Source organism: Chiloscyllium punctatum, chromosome 49 (assembly GCF_047496795.1).
Source record: "Chiloscyllium punctatum isolate Juve2018m chromosome 49, sChiPun1.3, whole genome shotgun sequence".
Lineage (NCBI taxonomy): Eukaryota > Metazoa > Chordata > Chondrichthyes > Orectolobiformes > Hemiscylliidae > Chiloscyllium > Chiloscyllium punctatum.
In genome coordinates, this window is record NC_092787.1 from 47,537,371 (window position 1) to 47,559,818 (window position 22,448).

General features: G+C 45.0%; 1 protein-coding gene across 4 annotated transcripts in view; it reads left to right on the top strand.

The window, feature by feature from the left end:
* abca2 (ATP-binding cassette, sub-family A (ABC1), member 2) overlaps positions 1-22,448 on the top strand; it is a 548,786-nt gene that overhangs the window by 486,831 nt on the left and 39,507 nt on the right. For all 4 annotated transcript variants that reach the window (XM_072566424.1, XM_072566423.1, XM_072566425.1 and 1 more), the window contains exons 43-44: positions 7,890-8,024; positions 11,745-11,848. In XM_072566424.1, coding sequence (XP_072422525.1) covers positions 7,890-8,024; positions 11,745-11,848 — 239 coding nt within the window. The remainder of the gene's footprint in view (positions 1-7,889; positions 8,025-11,744; positions 11,849-22,448) is intronic.

Genomic DNA, 22,448 nt, shown 5'->3' on the forward strand with positions numbered 1-22,448 from the left:
TCAATGACAAGCACAAATAAGCATAACTTTGAGTATTGGAGTTGGGATGTTATGTTGAGACGTTCAGGACATTGGTGAGACCTCTTCTGGAGTACTGTGTCCAGTTCTGGTCGCTATGTTATAGGGAAGATATTATTAAGCTGGAGAGGGTTCAGGAAAGATTTACCAAGACATTGCTGGGAATAGAGGGTTTGAGTTATAAGGAGAGGTTGGATAGGCTAGGACTTATTTCCCTGGAGCCTAGGAGTTTGAGGGTTGACCTTGTAGAGGTTTACAAAATCATGAGGCGTTTGGATAAGGTGAATAGCAGATGTATTTTCCCTGGGATGGGAAATTTCAAGACTGTGGGGCATATTGTTAAGATGAGAGGAGACAGATTTAAAAAAGACATGAGAGGCTTTTTTTAACACAGATTGGTTCGTATGTGGAATGAACCTTCAGAGAAAGTAGTGGATGTGGGTACAGTTACAACATTTAAAAGGCAGATAGGTACATGAATAAGAAACGTTTGAAGGGATAGTACAAATACAGGCAGGTGGGACTGGTTTAGTTTGGGATTATGGACTAGTTGGACTGAAGGCTCTGTTTCTGTGCTGTATGACTCTATGATTCTATCGTGATGGATTTAACCTTAGAGTGTTAAAAGAGGTTCCTGTTGATGTAATCGAAATGTTGGTGTTAATTTTCCAACATCTGCTAGGTTCTCAAAAGATCCATCAGGCTGTAAAATAGCAAATATAGCATCTCTATACAAGAAGGGAGAGAGGCAGAAAACAGAAAACTATAGGCCAGTTAGCTAGACATCTGTCATGGGGGAGGTGTGTGAACAGAATGTTGATGAGAGTTATATCTGGGCACTTAGAAAAACTCAAGATAATCAGGAAGAGTCGATATGGCTTTGTGAACAGGAAATCAAGTTTAAGGAATTTATTGGAACTCTGAACTAGTAGCATGTGCTGTGGGTAAAGGGCAATGTAGAAGTACTATAATTTGATTTCCAAAAAGCATTTGACAAGGTACCAGATGAAAAGTTATTACATGAAGTAGGAGCTTATAGTGTGTAGATAACATATTAACATGGACAGAAGACAGGCTGACTGGAAGGAAAAGGGTATGCATTTCTCTAATTGGAAGGACATGGTGAGTATTGTCCAGCAAGGTACTACACTAGACCATTAATGTTTTGCAATTTATGTCAGCGACTAAGTGAAGGGAACAAAGGCATGGTAGGTACATTTGCAGAGGATACAAAGATAGTAGGAAAGCATGTCATGAAGAGACACAAAGATGGGTATTGGTAGGTTGAGTGAGTGGGCAAAAAGTCTGGCAGCTAGAGTATAATGTGAAAAATATTGAAGTTGTTCTTTTTGGCAGGAATCTTGAAAGGGTATCAATTAATTGGGGAATCATTGCAAAATCCCAAGGTCCAGAGGGAACTAGTTGTCCAGTGCATGAGCTAGTGTGTAGACACAATAAGTGATTTAGATGGCTGATGGAAAACTAATCTTTGTGTTATGGGATAGATCAGAACCCTCAAAATATTTAAAGAAGGTAGCCTAGACCCTTATGTTTCCTTATTTTAAAGACAAATTTATTGTGCTGTGTTCCAGGTGCAGCTTGATTGGTCAAACTACTCGATATTAAGCAAAATACAATGTATTTAAACATTGGGAGTTAAAATACAACAAAAGAAATAACTTAGAATAACTTAACACCATCGGAAATCTTAATAGAATAATACAGCAACTATTGCTAATTAACTGTTCCAATATAATAACATCCTATAAACATAAAATGGAAAATTCAGAAAAATCAATTCCACACCAACCCAGCAGTAGAAAGAAACCCCAGCTTCTTGCTGTAACCGAGAGAGGGCAAAGATAGCTTCCACTTCTTCAAGCCCACAACAGCAACTGCCTAAACGTAAACCCCAAAACTAAAGCAAGCTGGAAATCCTGGTCTGTGAGAACTGGCGATACCCATCCAGGCTGCTTCTATTGTTTCAACCTTAAAAAAAAGGCTAAGGCCTCACAAGCTATTTAATTTACTGGCTCTCCAAGTAGACAGCTGGGCATCTCGGTCCTAAAACCTCTCTTCAAAAAAACCAGGACAAAATAACCCCTTAAAGCTACAGCGCCATCACATTTGTTACAGAAGCATTGAACATATTGTTGAGACCACATCTCAAATGTGATTTTGGCCTCTTTATTTAAGGAAGGATGCCAATACATTGGAGTTGGTTCTGAGGAGGATTACAGGAATTAACCTCGAATTATCTGGTTGTCTTGTGAAGATAGGTTGACTAACTGGGCTTATTTCCACAGGGGCTTAGAAGAGTAAGGGGAGAGTTGACTGAATTGTATATGATCCTGAAATCACAGAGACTTGGTTGAAGGAACGGCATGATTGACAACTAAATGTTTTAGGATATAGATACTTCAGACAGGACAGGGAGGGAAGTAAAAGGGAGGGAGGAGTTGCATTGCTGGTCAGGGATGATATCAAGGCTGTACTAAAGGAGGACATTATGGAGGGCTTGAGCAGCGAGGCATTATGGGTAGAGCTGAGAAATAAGGGTACAGTTACATTGTTGGGGCTGTACTACAGGCCTCCCACCAGTGAGCGTGCAGTAGAAAAACAAATAGGTAACCAGATTATGGAAAACTATGAACAACAGGATGGTGGTGATGGGAGATTTTAGTTTTCCCAACATTGACTGGGATACACTTAGTATCAGAGGTCTGAATGGGGCAGAATTTGTAAGGAGCATCCAGGCAAGTTTTCCAGAGCATTATGTCAATAGTCCAACTAGGAAAGGGGCCATATTGGACCTGGTATTGGGGAGTGAGCCAGATCAGGTGGTAGAAGTTGCAGTGGAGGATTTCTTTGGGAACACTGACCACAATTCTGTAAGTTTTAGAATACCCATAGACAAAGATAACTGTGATCCTAAGGGAAGTGTACTAACTGGGCCAAGGCCAATTATATTAAAATTCAACAAGAGCAGGGAAATGTGGATTGGAGGTAGCTATTTGAATGAAAGTCCACATTTGGTATGTGGGAGGTTTTCAAAGATAGTGCAGGATAGGCATGTCCCTTTGAAAGCAAAGGATAGGAAAGGCAAGATTTGTGAACTGTGGATGACAGGAGAAATTGTGCAACTAGTCAGGAGAAAAAGGGAAGTGTACATAAGGTCCAGGCAGCTAAGAACAGAACAGGCTTTGGAGGAATATCAGGACCAATCTTAAATAAGGAATCAAGCAGACTAAAAGGGGTCATGAAATAACTTTAGCAAGCAGAATTAAGGAGAATCCCAAGGCTTTTTATTCATACATAAGAGGCAAGAGGGTAACTAGAGAAAGGGTTGGTCCACTAAATCATAAGGAAGAAAGTTGTGTTGAACCTGAGAAAATGACTCTCGATGATTACTTTGCATCAGTGCTCATTGAGGAGAGGGATATGATGAATGTTGAGATTAGAGATAGATGTTTGTTTACTCTGGATCACATTGACATAAGGAGGGAAGATGTTTCAGGTAGGCTAAAGGATATTAGGGTGGACAAATCCCCAGGACCAGATGGGATCTATCCCAGGTTGCTGAGGGAGGCAAGAGAGGAAAGAGCTGGGGCCCTGACAGATACCTTTGTAGCATCCTTAAATACAGGTGAGGTGCCGGAGGACTGGAGAGTTGCTAATGTCCCCCCTGTTCAAGAAGGGTGGTAAGGATATTCCAGGTAACTACAGACCAGTGAACCTGATGTCAGTGGTGGGAACGTTGTTGGAGAGGGATAGGATCTATTTATAGTTGGAAGAGGATGGGCTGGGCTTATCAGTGATGGGCAACATAGTTTTGTGCAGGGGAGATTGAGTTCTTTGAGGAACTGACCAAGTTGATAGATGAAGGAAGAGCTGTAGATTTCATATGCGTGGACTTTAGTGAGGCATTTGTTAAGGTTCCCCATGGTAAGCTAATGGAGAAATGAAGTCACATGGTGTGCAGAGTGTTGTAGCGAGGTGGATAAAGAACTGGTTGAGCAACAGGAGACAGGGCGTAGTAGTTGAAGGGCCTTTCTCGAAATGGAGAAAGGTGACCAGTAGTGTTCCACAGGGATCAGTGCTGGGCCACTGTTGTTTGTGATATACATAAGTGATCTGGAAGAGGTCATTGATGGTCTGATCAGTAAGTGTGCAAATGACTTGAAGATTGGTGGAGGAGTAGAAAGCATAGGGGCTGTCAAAGAATGCAGGAGAATATAGATAGAGTGGAAAGTTGGGCAGAGAAGTGGCAGATGGAGTTCAATCCAGGCAAGTGTGATGTGATGCATTTCAAAAGGTCTAATTCTAGAGCGAACTATACTGTAAACGGAAGAGTCTTGGGAGAAGTTGATGGGCAGAGAGATCTGGGAGTTCAGGTCCATTGTACCCTGAAGGTCGCTGCACAGATGGATAAAGTGGTCAAGAAAGCATATGGTATGTTTGCCTTCATCGGACGTGGTGTTGAGTATAAGAGCTGGCAGGTCATGTTAAAATTGTACAAGTCTTTGGTTCAGCCACATTTAGAATACTGCGTACTGTTCTGGTCACCACATTACCAAAAGAATGTGGACGCTTTGGAGAGGGTGCAGAGAAGGTTTACGAAGACGTTGCCTGGTATGGAAGGTGCTAGCAATGAAGAGAGGTTGAGTAGGTTAGGATTGTCTTCATTAGAAAAAAGGAAATTGTGGGGGGACCTGATTGAGGTTTACAAAATCATGAAGGGTATAGACAAGGTGGATAGACATAATCTCTTTCCCAGGGTGAAGGATTCAATAATGAGAGGTCACATGTTCAAGGTGAGAGGAAAAAAGGTTTAAGGGGGAATACACTCGGCAAGTACTTTACACAAAGGGTTGTAGGTGCCCAGAGTGCGTTGCCAGCAGAGATGGTAGAGGCAGGCATGGTAGATTCATTTAAGGTGCATCAGGACAGATGCATGAGTAGGTGGGGAGCAGAGGGATACAGATCCTGAGGAATTGGGAGATAGGTGTAGACAGTGGATTTGGATCAGTACAGGCTTGGAGGGCTAAAGGGCCTGTTCTTGGGCTGTAAATTTTCTTTGTTCTTTGTTGTGACAAGGTGTCTGCGGAAAGGACATTTTTTGAACTCCTCCACAAGTTAAAAAAACTGAGGAGTGCTGTTTTAAACTTAGACGTTGCCCTTTCAAGATGCAGGCGGAGTATGTCTTTACATCCTTGGTATGTAGTTCAAATTATGAACTCTGTGTCAGATGAGATAGAAGTTACAGAATACTTTCAAGATGGAGGTAAACAGATGCCTGTTTAGCATGGGGATGGTGGTTATTAAGAACAGAAATTCTATCAAATGGACCATCCATCAAATGAATGATCGGGACGGCAGGGAAGCTCAGTGGTTAGCACTGCTGGCTCTCAGCGCCAGCAACCTGGGTTCAATTCCAGCTTCAGGGAACTATCATAATGGAGGTTGCACATTCTCCCCGTGTCTGCATGGGTTTCCTCCGCGTTCTCCAGTTTCTTCGCTGGGCCCAAAGATATATAGGCTACGTGGATTGGCCATGCTAAATTGCTACATAGTCTTCAGAGTTGTGCAGGCTAGGTGGATTGGCCATTAGAAATGCAAGGTTAGAGGTCAGCGTGGTGGGATGCTCTTTGGGGAAGGCGCATGATGTTCATGTGAACTCGATGGGCTGGAATAGCCTGTTTCCACACTGTAGAGATTCTGTGGATGACCAAGCAGATGAAGGTGCTGAATATCTATTCCTCCTCCTCCTCATTCATCTCCTTGATCTTCCATTAATGGTCATATCCGATCTGTTTATGGCTAAGTTTCATATCAGGCGTTATCGCTATATCACAAAGAAACTTACATTCACACAGTAAAATATGCAGAGTTTCAACGGATAGCTACAACTTATTAATGAAGTTTTTTGGGTTGTTTATTGGTGCAATCCTGTGGAGATTTGAGGGAAACCAGCAGAAAGCATAATGAGAATTTTGGTGTAAACCGGTGTCAATGAGACCGCAGAGCAGCTTTTATTGTTAAGCGATATTTATTGCATGAAATTACAGAAAGTAACCATTTACAGGGTGAAACATTTACTCCTCATCAAAGAGTTTTTCATTATGCAAAAGTTGATCCATTTAACTTGTTATGTCAATGGAAAGTAGTCCATTGGGAGGGTGCACATGATAATCTTAACTGAAGGAAGAAAATTTCCAGTGTCATCTAAAATAGAGAGTGAAGTGGTTTATAGGTCTCTTTTCTCAAAACCACAAGAGAATATCTTCCTGTGAGTACTTAGAATGAAACAACAGCAGTTATGTATTCTTAAGTGACAATAAAATTGTACATTGAATGCCTGGAGCATAAAATGAAGTGAACTTGCCTCCGTAGTTCCATAGAATATACAGTATAAATAATGGGGATATATGAAGCCACTTTATGTTCCAGCCACAATATTACCAGAATACATCAGTGAAATACTTACTGTTTGCTCCTTGGTACCAGGCTGGAAGCTAAGAATTCCTTAAAGTCTCAACAGGAACTTTTGTAGAGTCATAATGTCGGACAGCACAGAAACAGACTCTTCAATCCAACTTGTCCATGCCGACCAGATATCCTATATTCATCTAGTCCTATTTGCCAGCATTTGGCCCATATTCCTCTAAACACTTCCTATTCATGTACCCATGCAGATGCCTTTTAAATGTTGCAATTGTACCAGTCTCCATCACTTCCTCTGGCAGTTCATTTCATACAGGCACCATCCTCTGCATGAAAATGTTCCTTTTAAATCTTTCCCCAGTCACCTTAAACCTATGCCCTCTCATGTCGGACTCCCCTACCCTCTAGAAAAAAATACCTTGTCTATTTTCCCTTTCCGTGCCCCTCATGGTTTAATAAACCTCTATAAGGTCACCCCTTGACCTCTGATGTTCCAGGGAAATTAGCCCCAGCCTATTCAGCCTCTCCCTAAGCTCAAACCCTCCAACCAACCTTGTAAAGTTTTACAACATCTTTCCAATAGAACGGCAACCAGAACTGAATGCAGTATTCCAAAAGTGGCCTAACCAACGTCCTGTAGAGTTGCAACATGACCTCCAAACTCTTATACTCAATGCACTGACCAATACAAGCAAGCAAAGCCAAATGTCTTCTTCATGGTCCTGTCTACCCTCAACTCCACTTTCAGGGAACAATGAACCTGTACCCCAAGGCCTCTTTGTTCAGCAATACTCCCTAGCTCCTTACCAGTAAATGTATAAGTCCTGCTCTGATTTGCCTTGCCAAAATGTAGCATCTCATATTTATCTAACTTAAACTCCATCTGCCGTTTCTTGACCCATTGGCCCATCTGATCAAGATCCTGTTGTAATCTGAGGTAATCTTCTTTGCTGGCCACTACACCTCCAATTTTGGTGTCATCTGCAAACTTACTAACCGTACCTCCTATGTTCACATCCAAATCATTTATATAAATGACAAAAAGCGGTGACCCAGCACCAATCCTTGTGGCTCTCCACTGGTCACAGAAGTGCTGTTGTAAATATGCCCTCTAACAACTGGGGCCATCGTGTTTCTCTGAAAGAAGAGTTTGGTTGGGCATATTCCCACAACACACATAACTGACTGGAATTGAAGAGTGATTGAGAGGGCCAAGATGGCGCTTACAGAAAATGGAATAAAAATATTAGGAAGGATGTATTGTGCTATTTATTATTGTTATTATTTCTTGAGAAGTGTTTATTAACGAGTTAGTTGACTTGAAAATTCTTGCCACTCTCACTGGTTTTAAAAACCTGCCGATAGGAATTTATTTTTCTGTTTCAAGCTTACACAAGCTTCTTAACTTCTTGATTCCATTCCTCTAGGTTATAAACTGGGCCCTTGATAAACTGGAACTCACAAAATACGCAGACAAGCCTGCAGGGACATACAGTGGTGGCAACAAAAGGAAGCTCTCGACCGCCATTGCTTTGATCGGCTATCCTTCTTTAATTTTTCTGGTAAGGGTCACAAATAGGCTCGGAGTGCAGCAGCTCAATAGGTCGCCTTCAAGTTCCAGAGTTGTTCCATCAAGGTTAGGATGTTGTAAGTGCTGTTACATGAGCAGTTTCGGAGTCCACCTGGCCATGCCAACGTGCACTCAGTGTGGGTTCCAAGTATCGAAAAGAAGAAAAAAGTCTTAGTTTGTCCGCCTTGATTCAAAAAGCATATCTTCATCACTGTCTTAATGGAAGGGGTGGGGGGGGCATGGTGGCTCAGTGGTTAGCACTGTAGCATCACAGCACCAGGGTCCCAGGGTCGATTCCAGCCTCGGGTGACTGTCTGTGTGGAGTTTGCACTTTCCCCCCGTGTCTGCGTGGGTTTCCTCTGGGTGCTCCAGTTTCCTTCCACAGTCCAAAGATGTGCAGATTAGGGAATGGCCATGCTAAATTGTCAGTAGTGTTAAGTGCATTAGTTAGAGGGAAATTGGTCTGGGTGTGAGGGTCGGTGTGGTCTGGTTGGGCCAAAGGGCCTGTTTCCACACTGTAGGGAATCTAATCTAATCTAAAACAGTATTATGGTTCCCTCATGGCTGAAGATAGAGATTGTGCAGTGTCTTACACATAAGCACAAGTTGCAATGTCATTAAGAAGATTGTTAAACAGCCCTTTCTACTAATGGCATTAATTTACTTTGCCCTGAGCTAAAACTTCTTGAAAAGAATGTTGCCAGTTAAGTTTCTACAGTGACCCTATCCATGGATATTTAAATACACTTCAGTATACTTATTATTTTTAAAGAGACATAGCATTTGAATATATATGTGGCGTTTACACTTGCATGGTCTATGATAAAGCAGTTCTAGTTCTTGGAATAGTCTTTGTTTGACTGAACATTCCAGCTAATTACTAAGATTTGACAATCTCAAGTAGCTTCCAGAAAAAGTGTTCAACTCACTTTGTTGAGTTTTCAGTACTCAATACAATCGTCACTTGGGAGTTGACATAGACTTTACGGAGTTGGGAAAGAAAGTTTCTCAGAACAAAAAAGGCAAGCAAATTGATATAGATCAAAGCATCACCTTTGAAAGGCTGCACTCTCGAATTGCTGTACGTTTTCCATTGAAATTGATGCACTGTCTCAAATTGAGCAGAACTTCCCTGAGAATGGGTTGGAAATGCCACACCAGATATCACGGTGGTGGGGAGCAGTGAGAATCGATAATATTCTTCATAAAGAAGCAGAAAATACATTTTAAAGGCACACACACAGTGAAAAGTATAAGAAAATGGAAATAACAGTTGGAGAATGTTAGTGCAGATTCAGTAGCAGCATGCTGTGCTACAACTTAGGGAGGCACTGAGTGATGCAGCATTTGTGATTGTCCCCAGGTAACCTGATCGTGCTTGATCCGGTCAATTTGGAATCACACCAGAACGGACCAGTTTTGCTTACTGACTATTTCTCCATGCCCAATAATTCTCCACAAGCAGTGCATGAATAAATATGGATTCCTTGCCATATTTAAAACAATCTACTCAAATGTTAACCCCTTCAGTATATAATTGGTTCTCATTTACCTCTGTAATAATCTATGTGCGATTTTTATTTTTCGGTTTGCTCTAAGGATGAGAGTATTGCTGGTTGGGCCATGGTGTTGAGCTGCCTTCTTGAACCACTCCAATTCATGTGCTGGAAGATAGACTCACGATGCTGACAGGGAGAGAGTTCGTTTTTGCCCCAACGATATGGTGGCTCAGTGGTTAGCACTGCTGCCTCACAGCGCCAGGGACACGAGTTCAATTCCCACCTCGGGCAACTGGTTGTGTGGAGTCTGCGTGGGTTTCCTGCGGGTGCTCCGGTTTCCCCTCTCAGTCCCACAGATGTGCAGGTTAGGTGAATTGGCCATGCTAAATTGCTTGTAGCATTAGGTGCATTAGTCAGGAGTAAATATGGGGGAGTGGGTCTGGGTTGCTCTTCGGAGGGCTGGTGTGGACTTGTTGGGCCGAAAGGCCTGTTTCCATACTGTAGGGAATCTGATCTGAATCTGACACCGAAGGAACGGCGATTATATTTCTAAGTCAGGATGGTCAGTGGCTTGGAGGGGAACTGGTGTTCCCATGTATCTGCTGCCCCTGTCCTTCTAGATCACAGTGGTTGTGGGTTTGTCTAAGATGCTACCTAAGTAGCATTGGTTGAATTTCTGCAGTGCATCTTGAAGATGGTACATACTTCTGCTACGGAACCTTGGTGGTAAAGGATGTGGTTATCTGTGGATATGATGCCAGTCAAGCAGGCTGCATTACCCTGGATGGTGACAAGCTTCTTAAGCAATCGTTATTATTGGACTCAGTAAGATAGTGCTATGTCATTTAACTCTGTAGTAAGCTTGGTTTCCTTCATCTTTCTGAGCAACATGCAAAAGCTAGGTCAAAGAGTTAGATTTTAAAGAGCATTTTAAAGGAGGAAAATGAGGTTGGGGATGAGACTCCAAGGAGAGAAAATCAGTTAATACCATGAGTTTACACAGTCGACAGCGAGGGAAGTTGGGTGGGCAACAGTTCAATGGAAATAGGATGAAGGGAGCTGGGCCTCGTCAGAAAGATCATGCCCTCTGGATCTTACTGACGAGACCATTGAAAACCTGAAAAATATGAGAGTTCAGGAATAGAGCAGGAGGTAAATATGGAGGAGGTTTTTTTTCTGACAGGTTCGAGAAAGCAGGGGGAAGGGTGCAGTGGTGAAAGCAGATCCAATAGTCTTGATTTAAGTGACAAACAAGTCCTCATAATGTTTGTAAAAAACAAAAAGGTGAGATGGTAGAGACAGAAGAAGGGTTAAAGAAAAGTTACATTAGTTACAAGGAGCCTGTAATGATCTTTGCATACCAGGATAATCCAGTGGCCAGTCCGATATGATGGTGACTGGCTAAACCAAATGTCGAATATAACTACTGAAATCTGCAAGTAGTGGACTTCAGCAAGTAGACATGAGCCTGAACCAGGGAAATGGCAGAGTGAAAGAGAGTAATGATTTTGATCAGGACTAGGTATTGAAAATGGAAGTAAGCGTATGTTTGAAAACATCCATGGCTGAAGAACGTTCTGGTGAACAGAGGTCCAAAAGCTGGAATGCTGGGATTTTGCAAATGCAATTTGTAAGTGAGTTGGGTATAGTTTCTTTCCAGGTGTGGACACAGTTATCGGGTTTGGAGGGGGCAGGGAGGTGTCTTTTGAGAGCAAAACAAAGACGTGATAAGAAATGGTCTCATCTGTGACTGATATGATTGGCGTGACTCGAAGATATGAATAGAAAGGTCAAAAGGCTGTGATTGTGGGCCCAGGGGTTTATATGGAGGCAGCAGTTACTAAGAGGAGAGAGAATATGATCATTTCAAATGGAAGTTAAGAAAATATATCATACAGAGTCTAATGATGGAAAGCTGTGAAGAAACTCCTGAGAAATATTTATAGTCCATGGATAATCCATAGTCCATAGAAAATTAGGATATTAAGGTAAGAGGGTGTGACTGTCAAAGGAGGAGGGAGTGACACTATTCTTTGCCAAGCATATTTACCATGCCATTGTCAGGCCTGTATGTTTGATGTTTGGTAAATGACTGTCATGCACTCTTTTCCAAGTACCCTTGGACAAACAATATCTTGTTCTCCACATTCACAGGCATTTTGTGAGTATAAATGCTACACTCTGTAAATGACTGTGCTTTTGTTATATTTCAGGACGAACCAACGACAGGAATGGATCCCAAGGCACGGAGATTTCTGTGGAACCTAATTCTTGACATCATCAAGACTGGGCGTTCAGTTGTGCTGACATCACACAGGTGGGTCTTTTGGCATGGATTCAAAGTTGCCACGATATACTTCCTTTCCAGAAAAAAAAATCAAAATATCAGTATCCACATACAAAGACATCTTTCAAGCTGCTTAAGTGTTGACTTATTGCAGTGTTGGTAGGTATGTTGCAGATAAAATAGTGCAAACCTTTACTCAGTGCAATTGTTTAATATAGAGTTAAACTGCTCTTTGGCAGTGAAAGAGGAACAAACATTAATGAATTAGACAACATGAGAGGAAGCCATTTATCAAAGAGGCAGCTCGTTGAAGAGCTATTCAAGTAGATCTATTTCCTGCTGTTTCCCCACAGCCCTCCAGATCTATCATCTTCATCTTTGTAACCTCTCAGAAATGATTTTGAATATCACCACCACCCTTTTGGGAAGCAAATACTAATTCATTGAAACTCTGCAGAGAAAAAAATTTCCTGCTTATTTTCACCCTACATTTTTTCCCCATCACCTTAAATCTGTCTCTAATTACTTACCCTAGCTATCTACGTTACAAAAATGATCATGTTGCACAGATATTTCACTGGCCATGAAGCACTTTCAGATGATTTGAGATCATGATGCACAACATCTTAACATGGACCTTGCCTTCTTTCTTCACTTTATGAAAACCCTTCATATCTTTGTACAGCTCTGTCTATGCCACAATGATTTTATAATGGTCTCTGCTAGAATCTTCTTTAGACCAAGAAACACTGGGATGTTTTTCTTGTGATGCGCTACTTTTTTATAATCAGTTAAAATTAACAACCAAAAAGGCTACAGGTTAGGAATTATCACCAGAAAAATATGTGTGAAGCTTACTCTCTCAACATTTAAGAAGTATCTCAACAAACACTTAAAAAGTGCAGGGAACTAGGGTTAGTGTAGTTTGGTGTTTGTTGGTCAGTATCGGGCCTGTTTCTGTGTTGTATGACTTAAAGCCGTGTTCCTCAGCATGTAGCTATTAAAAGACTCAGTTCAAAGTCTCTAAATCAGAAAGGACTGGATCTCTAGCATTCATTTTTAAAGGGTTTTCAGTGAGCATTGGTGAGATGCTTGTTATGCATGTTATTTTTTTTTAATCTTGTACTGTATCTGGGAGGCAAAGGGTGAATGTTTGCCAAAACTTGCCCAACAGCCAAAGGAAACTCTGTCAAATTTTCCAGGAAGCATTTGTTAAATGACTGCGATTGCCTTTAAATAGAAGCATATTTGTAACTCATCTTCCAGAGAATTAGATTATTTCAGGATAATTCTGGTCTGCACAATGTGATGCATACTTCAGAAACCTTTCAATGACACACCCAAATCCGAAGAAGGCATTGTTTCTAAGGCAACTAATGAGTAATAATGTAAAATTTTCAGTATCCTTTTTATGGGAAACACAGAGCTTCAAATCACATAGATATTCGTGAAAAAACTATTCCAAATATTTGAATCATCTGATTCTCGGGTTTTTGCACTGACTGTGAAATTACTATGTGGTGTTTCACAAATTCTTTTAGTGTAATTCAACATACTCTCAATCATTGTCAGAAAGGTCAACCTTATTTGAATGTTATGTTTACCCCTTAACAAACCCCCTAGTCAGTATGTCTGATCTGTGGAAAAATTGCTTGCTTTATATTCCCGTAAGGGGAGGGCACTCATTGTTTGATGCATTTTGTGAAAGATAGCCAATTCAGTGATCTTGTGAGGGCTTCAGTAACAATAGGTTCATGTGTTTTATGAGCGAGGAGTTACCCGAGCGAAATTAGGGGGCACAAGTCCCAGATGGAGTTTAATGTTGTTATCCTCCCTTAGTATCAATAGTGCTGCGGTCTGTGCCTTGGGTTACTAGTCCCACAGTGCTTTCTGGGAAGGGCAAAACAATGGTATTCACTACGAGCTAGAAAGCTGCCACGGGAGTTTGTTGAAAGAAAATACAAAACCATTCAGCCCATTTGATCATGGGTGATGTGTTTCTTAATTCTATTCTTGGGTCTTCTTCCCATAACCCTTGATCCCCTTAATAATCAAGACCCAATCTTATATATGTCTTAAATACAGTCAATGACTTGGCCTCCACTGCTGTATGTGGCAATGAGTTCACCCTCTGGCCAAGAAATTCCTCCTAATCTCTATTCTAAAAGATTGCCCCTTCACCCTGAGGCTCTTCACTTGGGTCCTAGTTTCGCCTACTAGAAGAAATATCTTTTCCATTTTCACTGTTATACAGGCTTCCCAATATTCTGTATGTTTCAGTGAGATCCTGCTAAACTCTTTCCAGTATAGACCCAGAGTGCTCAACCACCCCTCATATAACAAGCTCTTCTATTCCAAGATCATTCTTATGAATCTCCTCTGGACCCTCTCCAAGGCCAGCATATCCCCCCTTTTGATACGGGACACAAATACTCTAATGCAGTCTAACCACCACCTTATCCAGCCTTGGGTGTACATCCCTGCTCTTGTATTCTAGTCCTCTTGAAATGAATGTTAACATTGCATTTGCCTTCCTGACTGCCAACTGAACCTGCATGTTAATCTTAAGAGAACCCCTAACCAGGACTTCCACGTTTCAGATTTCTGAAGCCTTGACCTGTTTAGAAAATGGTCTCTGCCTGTATTCTTCCAAAAAAAAAGTGTATAACCTCACACCTTCCCACATTGTATTCCATCTGTTACTACTTTGCCCATTCTCCGATGTTGTCCAAGTCCTTCTGCAGCCTTGACTCTTCTTCAACATTACCTGCCCTTCCACCTGGGTTTGAGTCATCAGCAAACTTAGCAACATTGCCGTCAGTTCCTTTGTTTAGATCGTTAATAGATAATGTGAGTTGTTATGGTCCTAACACTGCCTTCTGCAGAACCCCACTAGTTGGCTGGTGCCTCCTGACAAAGAACCTTTTATCCGGGTTCTCTGCCTCCTGCCAGTCAGCCAATCCTCTATCCATGCCCTCACCTTATTTAGCAGCCTCCTGTGCAGCACCTTGTCAAAGATTTTCTGGAAATCCAAATACATCGTGTCCACTGGCTCTCCTTTGTCGAAATCACTCATTACCTCCTCAAAGAAATCTAACAGATTTGTCGGGCATGGTCTCCCCTGAACAAAACCGTGCTGACTCAGCCCTGTTTCACTATGCTCTTCCAAGTACTCGAGGTAAAAATAATAACTGCAGATGCTGAAAACCAAATACTGGATTAGTGGTGCTGGAAGAGCACAGCAGTTCAGGCAGCATCCAACGAGCAGCGAAATCGACGTTTCGGGCAAAAGCCCTTCATCAGGAATAAAGGCAGTGAGCCTGAAGCATGGAGAGATAAGCTAGAGGAGGGTGGGGGTGGGGAGAGAGTAGCATAGAGTACAATGGGTGAGTGGGGGAGGAGATGAAGGTGATAGGTCAAGGAGGAGAGGGTGGAGTGGATAGGTGGAAAAGAAGATAGGCAGGTCGGACAAGTCAAGGAGACAGTAACTGAGCTGGAAGTTTGAAACTTGGATGAGGTGGGGGAAGGGGAAATGAGGAAGCTGTTGAAGTCCACATTGATGCCCTGGGGTTAGAACATAGAACATAGAACATAGAACAATACAGCACAGAACAGGCCCTTCGGCCCACGATGTTGTGCCGAACTTCTATCCTAGATTAAGCACCCATCCATGTACCTATCCAAATGCCGCTTAAAGGTCGCCAATGAATCTGACTCTACCACTCCCTCGGGCAGCGCATTCCATGCCCCCACCACTCTCTGGGTAAAGAACCCACCCCTGACATCTCCCCTATACCTTCCACCCTTCACCTTAAATTTATGTCCCCTTGTAACACTCTGTTGTACCCGGGGAAAAAGTTTCTGACTGTCTACTCTATCTATTCCGCTGATCATCTTATAAACCTCTATCAAGTCACCCCTCATCCTTCGCCGTTCCAACGAGAAAAGGCCGAGAACTCTCAACCTATCCTCGTACGACCTACTCTCCATTCCAGGCAACATCCTGGTAAATCTTCTCTGCACCCTCTCCAAAGCTTCCACATCTTTCCTAAAGTGAGGCGACCAGAACTGCACACAGTACTCCAAATGTGGCCTAACCAAAGTCCTGTACAGCTGCAACATCACCTCACGACTCTTGAATTCAATCCCTCTGCTAATGAACGATAATACTCCATAGGCCTTCTTACAAACTCTATCCACCTGAGTGGCAACCTTCAAAGATCTATGTACATAGACCCCAAGATCCCTCTGTTCCTCCACCTGACCAAGAACCCTACCATTAACCCTGTATTCCGCATTCTTATTTGTTCTTCCAAAATGGACAACCTCACACTTGGCAGGGTTGAACTCCATCTGCCACTCCTCAGCCCAGCTCTGCATCCTATCTAAGTCCCTCTGCAGCCGACAACAGCCCTCCTCACTGTCCACAACTCCACCTATCTTTGTATCATCTGCAAATTTACTGACCCACCCTTCGACTCCCTCCTCTAAGTCATTAATAAAAATTACAAACAGCAGAGGACCCAGAACTGATCCCTGCGGAACTCCACTTGTAACTGGACTCCATGCTGAATATTTACCATCTACCACCACTCTCTGACTTCTACCGGTTAGCCAGTTTTCTATCCAATTGGCCAAATTTCCCTCTATCCCATGCCTCCTGACTTTCCGCATAAGCCTACCATGGGGAACCTTATCAAATGCCTTACTAAAATCCATGTACACTACATCCACTGCTCTACCCTCATCCACATGCTTGGTCACCTCCTCGAAGAATTCAATAAGACTTGTAAGGCAAGACCTACCCTTCACAAATCCGTGCTGGCTGTCCCTAATCAAGCAGTGTCTTTCCAGATACTCGTAAATCCTATCCCTCAGTACCCTTTCCATTACTTTGCCTGCCACAGAAGTAAGACTAACTGGCCTGTAATTCCCGGGGTTATCCCTATTCCCTTTTTTGAACAGGGGCACAACATTCGCTACTCTCCAGTCCCCTGGTACCACCCCAGTTGCCAGTGAAGACGAGAAGATCATTGCCAACGGTACTGCAATTTCCTCTCTTGCTTCCCACATAATCCTAGGATATATCCCGTCAGGCCCGGGGGACTTGTCTATCCTCAAGTTGTTCAAAATGTCCAACACATCTTCCTTCCTAACAGGTATCTCTTCTAGCTTATCAGTCCGTTTCACACTCTCCTCTTCAACAATACGGTCCCTCTCGTTCGTAAATACTGAAGAGAAGTACTTGTTCAAGACCTCTCCTATCTCTTCCGACTCAATACACAGTCTCCCACCACTGTCCTTGATCGGACCTACCCTCGTTCTCGTCATTCTCAGGTTTCTCACATATGCATAGAATGCCTTGGGGTTATCCTTGATCCTATCCGCCAGGGATTTTTCATGCCCTCTCTTAGCTCTCCTAATCCCTTTCTTCAGGTCCCTTCTGGCTATCCTGTATCCCTCCACTGCTCTGTCTGAACCTTGTTTCCTCAACCTTATGTAAGCCTCCTTCTTCCTCTTTACTAGACATTCAACCTCCCTCGTCAACCAAGGCTCCCTCACACGACCATTTCTTTCCTGCCTGATCGGTACATACATATCAAGGACACGTCGTATCTGCTCCTTGAAAAAGTCCCACATTTCCACCACATCCTTCCCTAACAGCCTATGCTCCCAACGTATGCTCCTCAAATCCTGTCTTACAGCATCGTAATTTCCCTTCCCCCAATTGTAAAATCTACCTTGTTGTGCGCACCTATCTCTCTCCATAACCAAGGTGAAAGTCACAGAATTGTGGTCGCCATCACCAAAATGTTCACCCACCAACAAGCCCACCACTTGTCCCGGTTCGTTACCGAGTACCAAATCCAATATGGCCTCCCCTCTGGTTGGACAATCTACATACTGCATTAGAAAAGCTTCCTGGACACACTGCACAAACACCGCCCCATCCAATCTACTTGATCGAAAGAGCTTCCAATCAATATTTGGGAAGTTGAAGTCGCCCATGACTACGACCCTGTGGCTTCTGCACCTTTCCAAAATCTGTTTCCCAATCTGTTTCTCCACATCTCTGCTGCTATTGGGGGGCCTATAATAAACACCCAACAAGGTGACTGCACCTTTCCTATTTCTGACTTCAGCCCATACTACCTCCAGAGGCAGATCCCCCTCAAACTTCCTTTCTGCAGCCGTTATACCATTTCTAATTAGCAATGCCACCCCCCCTCCTTTTTTACCACCCTCCCTCATCTTACTGAAACATCTGTAACCAGGAACCTCCAACAGCCATTCCTGTCCCTCATCTATCCATGTTTCCGTGATGGCCACAACATCGTAGTCCCAGGTACCGATCCACGCCTTAAGTTCACCCACCTTATTTCTGATACTCCTTGCATTGAAGTATACGCACTTGAGCCCATCTCTGTGTCCGCAAGTAGTCCCTGTCAGTGCTACCTTCTCCACAGCCTCCCTACAGTCTTGGACATCCTGACACACAGCTAGCTTACTTGCTGGACTACAAGTCCGGATCCCATCCCCCTGCTAAATTAGTTTAAACCCCCCCGAAGAGTGCTAGCAAACCTACCCCCCAGGATATTGGTGCCCTTCTGGTTCAGGTGCAACCCGTCCTGTTTATACAGGTCCCACCTTCCCCAGAATGCAGTCCAATTGTCCAAATATCTGAAGCCCTCCCTCCTACACCATCCTTGCAGCCACGTGTTCAACTGCACTCTCTCCCTATTCTTTGCCTCTCTGTCACGTGGCACCGGCAACAACCCAGAGATGACGACTCTGTCTGTCCTAGCTTTTAGCTTCCAGCCTAACTCCTTGAGCTCTTGAATGACCTCCCCACCCCTCTTCCTACCTATGTCGTTGGTGCCAATGTGTACCACGACTTCTGGCTGCACACCCTCCCCCTTAAGGATTCTGAAGACACGGTCCGAGACGTCTCGGACCCTAGCACCCGGGAGGCAACAAACCAGCCGAGAGTCTCGCTCATGTCCACAGAACCGCCTGTCCGTCCCTCTAACTAGAGAGTCCCCTATAACTAGTGCTCTCCTCTTCTCCCCCTTTCCCTTCTGAATCTCAGAGCCACAGACCCCTTCACTGCAGCTTACACCTGCAAGGCTGTCCCCCCCAACAGTTTCCAAAGCTGCATACTTATTTTTTAGGGGAACGACCACAGGGGAACCCTGCACTGCCTGTTTCTTCCCCTTCCCACCTCTAACTGTTACCCAGCTACCTCTGTTCTCTGGCGTAACTATGTCCCTGGGTTGAAGTGTTCCGAGGCGGAAGATGAGGCGTTCTTCCTCCAGGCGTCTGGTGGTGAGGGAGCGGCAGTGAAGGAGGCCCAGGACCTCCATGTCCTCGGCAGAGTGGGAGGGGGAGTTGAAATGTTGGGCCACGGGGCGGTTTGGTTGATTGGTGCGGGTGTCTCGGAGATGTTCCCTAAAGCGCTCTGCTAGGAGGCGCCCAGTCTCCCCAATGTAGAGGAGACCACATCGGGAGCAACGGATACAATAAATGATATTGGTAGATGTGCAGGTGAAACTTTGATGGATGTGGAAGACTCCTTTAGGGCCTTGGATAGAGGTGAGGGAGGAGGTGTGGGCACAGGTTTTACAGTTCCTGCGGTGGCAGGGGAAAGTGCCAGAATGGGAGGGTAGGTCGTAGGGGGGTGTGGACCTGACCAGGTAGTCACTGAGGGAATGGTCTTTGCGGAAGGCGGAAAGGGGTGGGGAGGGAAATATATCCCTGGTGGTGGGGTCTTTTTGGAGGTGGCGGAAATGTCGGTGGATGATTTGGTTGATGCGAAGGTTTATAGGGTGGAAGGTGAGCACCAGGGGCGTTCTGTCCTTGTTACGGTTGGAGGGGTGGGGTCTGAGGGCGGAGGTGCGGGATGTGGACGAGATGCGTTGGAGGGCATCTTTAACCACGTGGGAAGGGAAATTGAGGTCTCTAAAGAAGGAGTCCATCTGGTGTGTCCTATGGTGGAACTGGTCCTCCTGGGAGCAGATACGGTGGAGGCGGAGAAATTGGGAATACGGGATGGCATTTTTGCAAGAGATAGGGTGGGAAGAGGTGTAATCCAGGTAGCTATGGGAGTCAGTGGGTTTGTAAAAAATGTCAGTGTCAAGTCGGTCGTCACTAATGGAGATGGAAAAGTCCAGGAAGGGGAGCGAGGTGTCAGAGATGGTCCAGGTAAATTTAAGGTCAGGGTGGAATGTGTTGGTGAAGTTGATGAATTGCTCAACCTCCTCGCGGGAGCACGAGGTGGCGCCAATGCAGTCATCAATGTAGCGGAGGAAGAGGTGGGGAGTGGTGCCGGTGTAATTACGGAAGATCAACTATTCTACATAGCCAACAAAGAGACAGGCATAGCTGGGGGCCATACGTGTGCCTATGGCTACGCCTTGGGTCTGGAGGAAGTGGAAGGATTCAAAGGAGAAATTGTTAAGGGTGAGGACCAATTCGGCCAAACGAATGAGAGTGTCAGTGGAAGGGTACTGTTGGGGACATCTGGAGAGGAAAAAATGGAGTGCTTGGAGGCCCTGGTCATGGCGAATGGAGGTGTAGAGGGATTGGATATCCATGGTGAAGATAAGGCGTTGGGGTCCGGGGAAACGGAAGTCTTGGAGGAGGTGGAGGGCGTGGGTGGTGTCTCGAACGTATGTGGGGAGTTCCTGGACTAGGGGGGGATAGGACAGTGTCAAGGTAGGTAAGAGATGAGTTCAGTGGGGCAGGAGCATGCTGAGACAATGGGTCGGCCAGGGTGGTCAGGCTTGTGGATCTTGGGAAGGAGGTAGAACCGGGCAGTGCGGGGTTCCCGGACTATGAGGTTGGAAGCTGTGGGTGGGAGATCTCCTGAGGTGATGAGCTTCTGTATGGTCTGGGAGATGATGGTTTGGTGATGGGGGGTGGGGTCATGGTCGAGGGAGCAGTAGGAAGAGGTGTCCTCGAGTTGGCGTTTGGCTTCAGCGGTGTAGAGGTCAGTGCGCCAGACTACCACTGCGCCCCCTTTATCCGCTGGCTTGATGGTGAGGTTGGGATTGGAGCAGAGGGATTGGAGGGCTGCGCGTTGTGAGGGTGAGAGGTTGGAGTGGGGGAGGGGGGACGACAGGTTGAGGCGGTTAATGTCCCGGCGGCAGTTGGAAATGAAGAGGTCGAGGGCAGGTAATAGGCCAGCGCGGGGTGTCCAGGTGGATGCAGTGTGTTGGCGGTGGGCGAAGGGGTCCTCGGAAGGTGGGCGGGAGTCCTGATTGTGAAAGTAAGCTCGGAGGCGGAGGCGACGGAAGAATTGTTCGATGTCACGTCGTATATTAAATACATTGATGCGTGGACGGAGGGGGATGAAGGTGAGTCCTTTGCTGAGGACTGATCGTTCGTCCTCAGTGAGTGCGAGGTCTGGAGGGATGGTGAAAACTCGGCAGGGCCGGGAGCTGGGATCTGGTGCGGGTGTGGAGCTGGGAGTGGGGTCGGAGCCAGTACCTGGAGTGGGTGTGATGGTGGGGGGGAATGGGGGTGGAGGCATGAGCTGGGGGAATGTTCTCCTCGGGGTTCTGGGGTGTGGGGATCATGACAGGGAGGTCTGTGGGGGGCGTGTCAGCAGAATGCAGGTGAGTGGCGCTGGTGGGGGTGGAAGTGGTGGTGATCATGGCAGTAGGGATGGCAGAAGTCTCTGAGCGTGTGGCATCAGCGATGATGTGAGGGCCGGAAGTGGATGTGGGAGTGGCCATGATGGGGGCGGAAGTGACATCATCACTCAGCGTGGGGGTGGTAGCTGCGTCAGCCGCATGGCTAATGGCGTTTCCGAGGCCAGGGGAATCTTCTGGAATGTTTGAAGAGCGCTGGTTATGGAGGTGGGTGGATAAAAGTTTGTTGTACTTACAGTTTTTGATGTTTGAGATGGAATTGAAATACTGTTTGTTGAGAGTATGAATTCTCCTGAGGATGTAGTACAGAGTGGGTCCTTTGCAATTCTGAGAGAGTGTGGCCCTCAGCTGAGGCAGGGCTGACTGGAGAGAGGTTAGGTGACGGCGCATTGCTGCAAGCGTGGAGCGGAGGATCCTGAAGGAGAACTGTTGCTGGTGTTTTTGAATCTGTAGTCTGTACTGTTTGTCCTGTTCGGGTCCGAACTCTGCTGGTTTAAAGGTGGTCTGGAGTCCATGTGGGATGAGTTGGTTACGGAGGCATGCACTGAGGAAGCAAATGTGGCTGTGGTACCGAGTTTGTTTCACAACATGGTTGAAGAGCTTCAGAGCAGAGGAAATGACCTGGGAGTTGCAGTGGGAGAGGGACTCCATGAGATTCTTGTAGAGAGAGGAGGAAAACTTCTTCAAGGCAGGCATCCTTGCAAGAGGATTCGCAGGAGGGTTAAAATCAACGAGGTAAAAACAATGACTGCAGATGCTGAAAACCAAATACTGGATTAGTGGTGCTGGAAGAGCACAGCAGTTCAGGCAGCATCCAACAAGCAGCGAAATCGACGTTTCGGGCAAAAGCCCTTCATCAGGAATAAAGGCAGTGAGCCTGAAGCATGGAGAGATAAGCTAGAGGAGGGTGGGGGTGGGGAGAGAGTAGCATAGAGTACAGTGGGTGAGTGGGGGAGGAGATGAAGGTGATAGGTCAA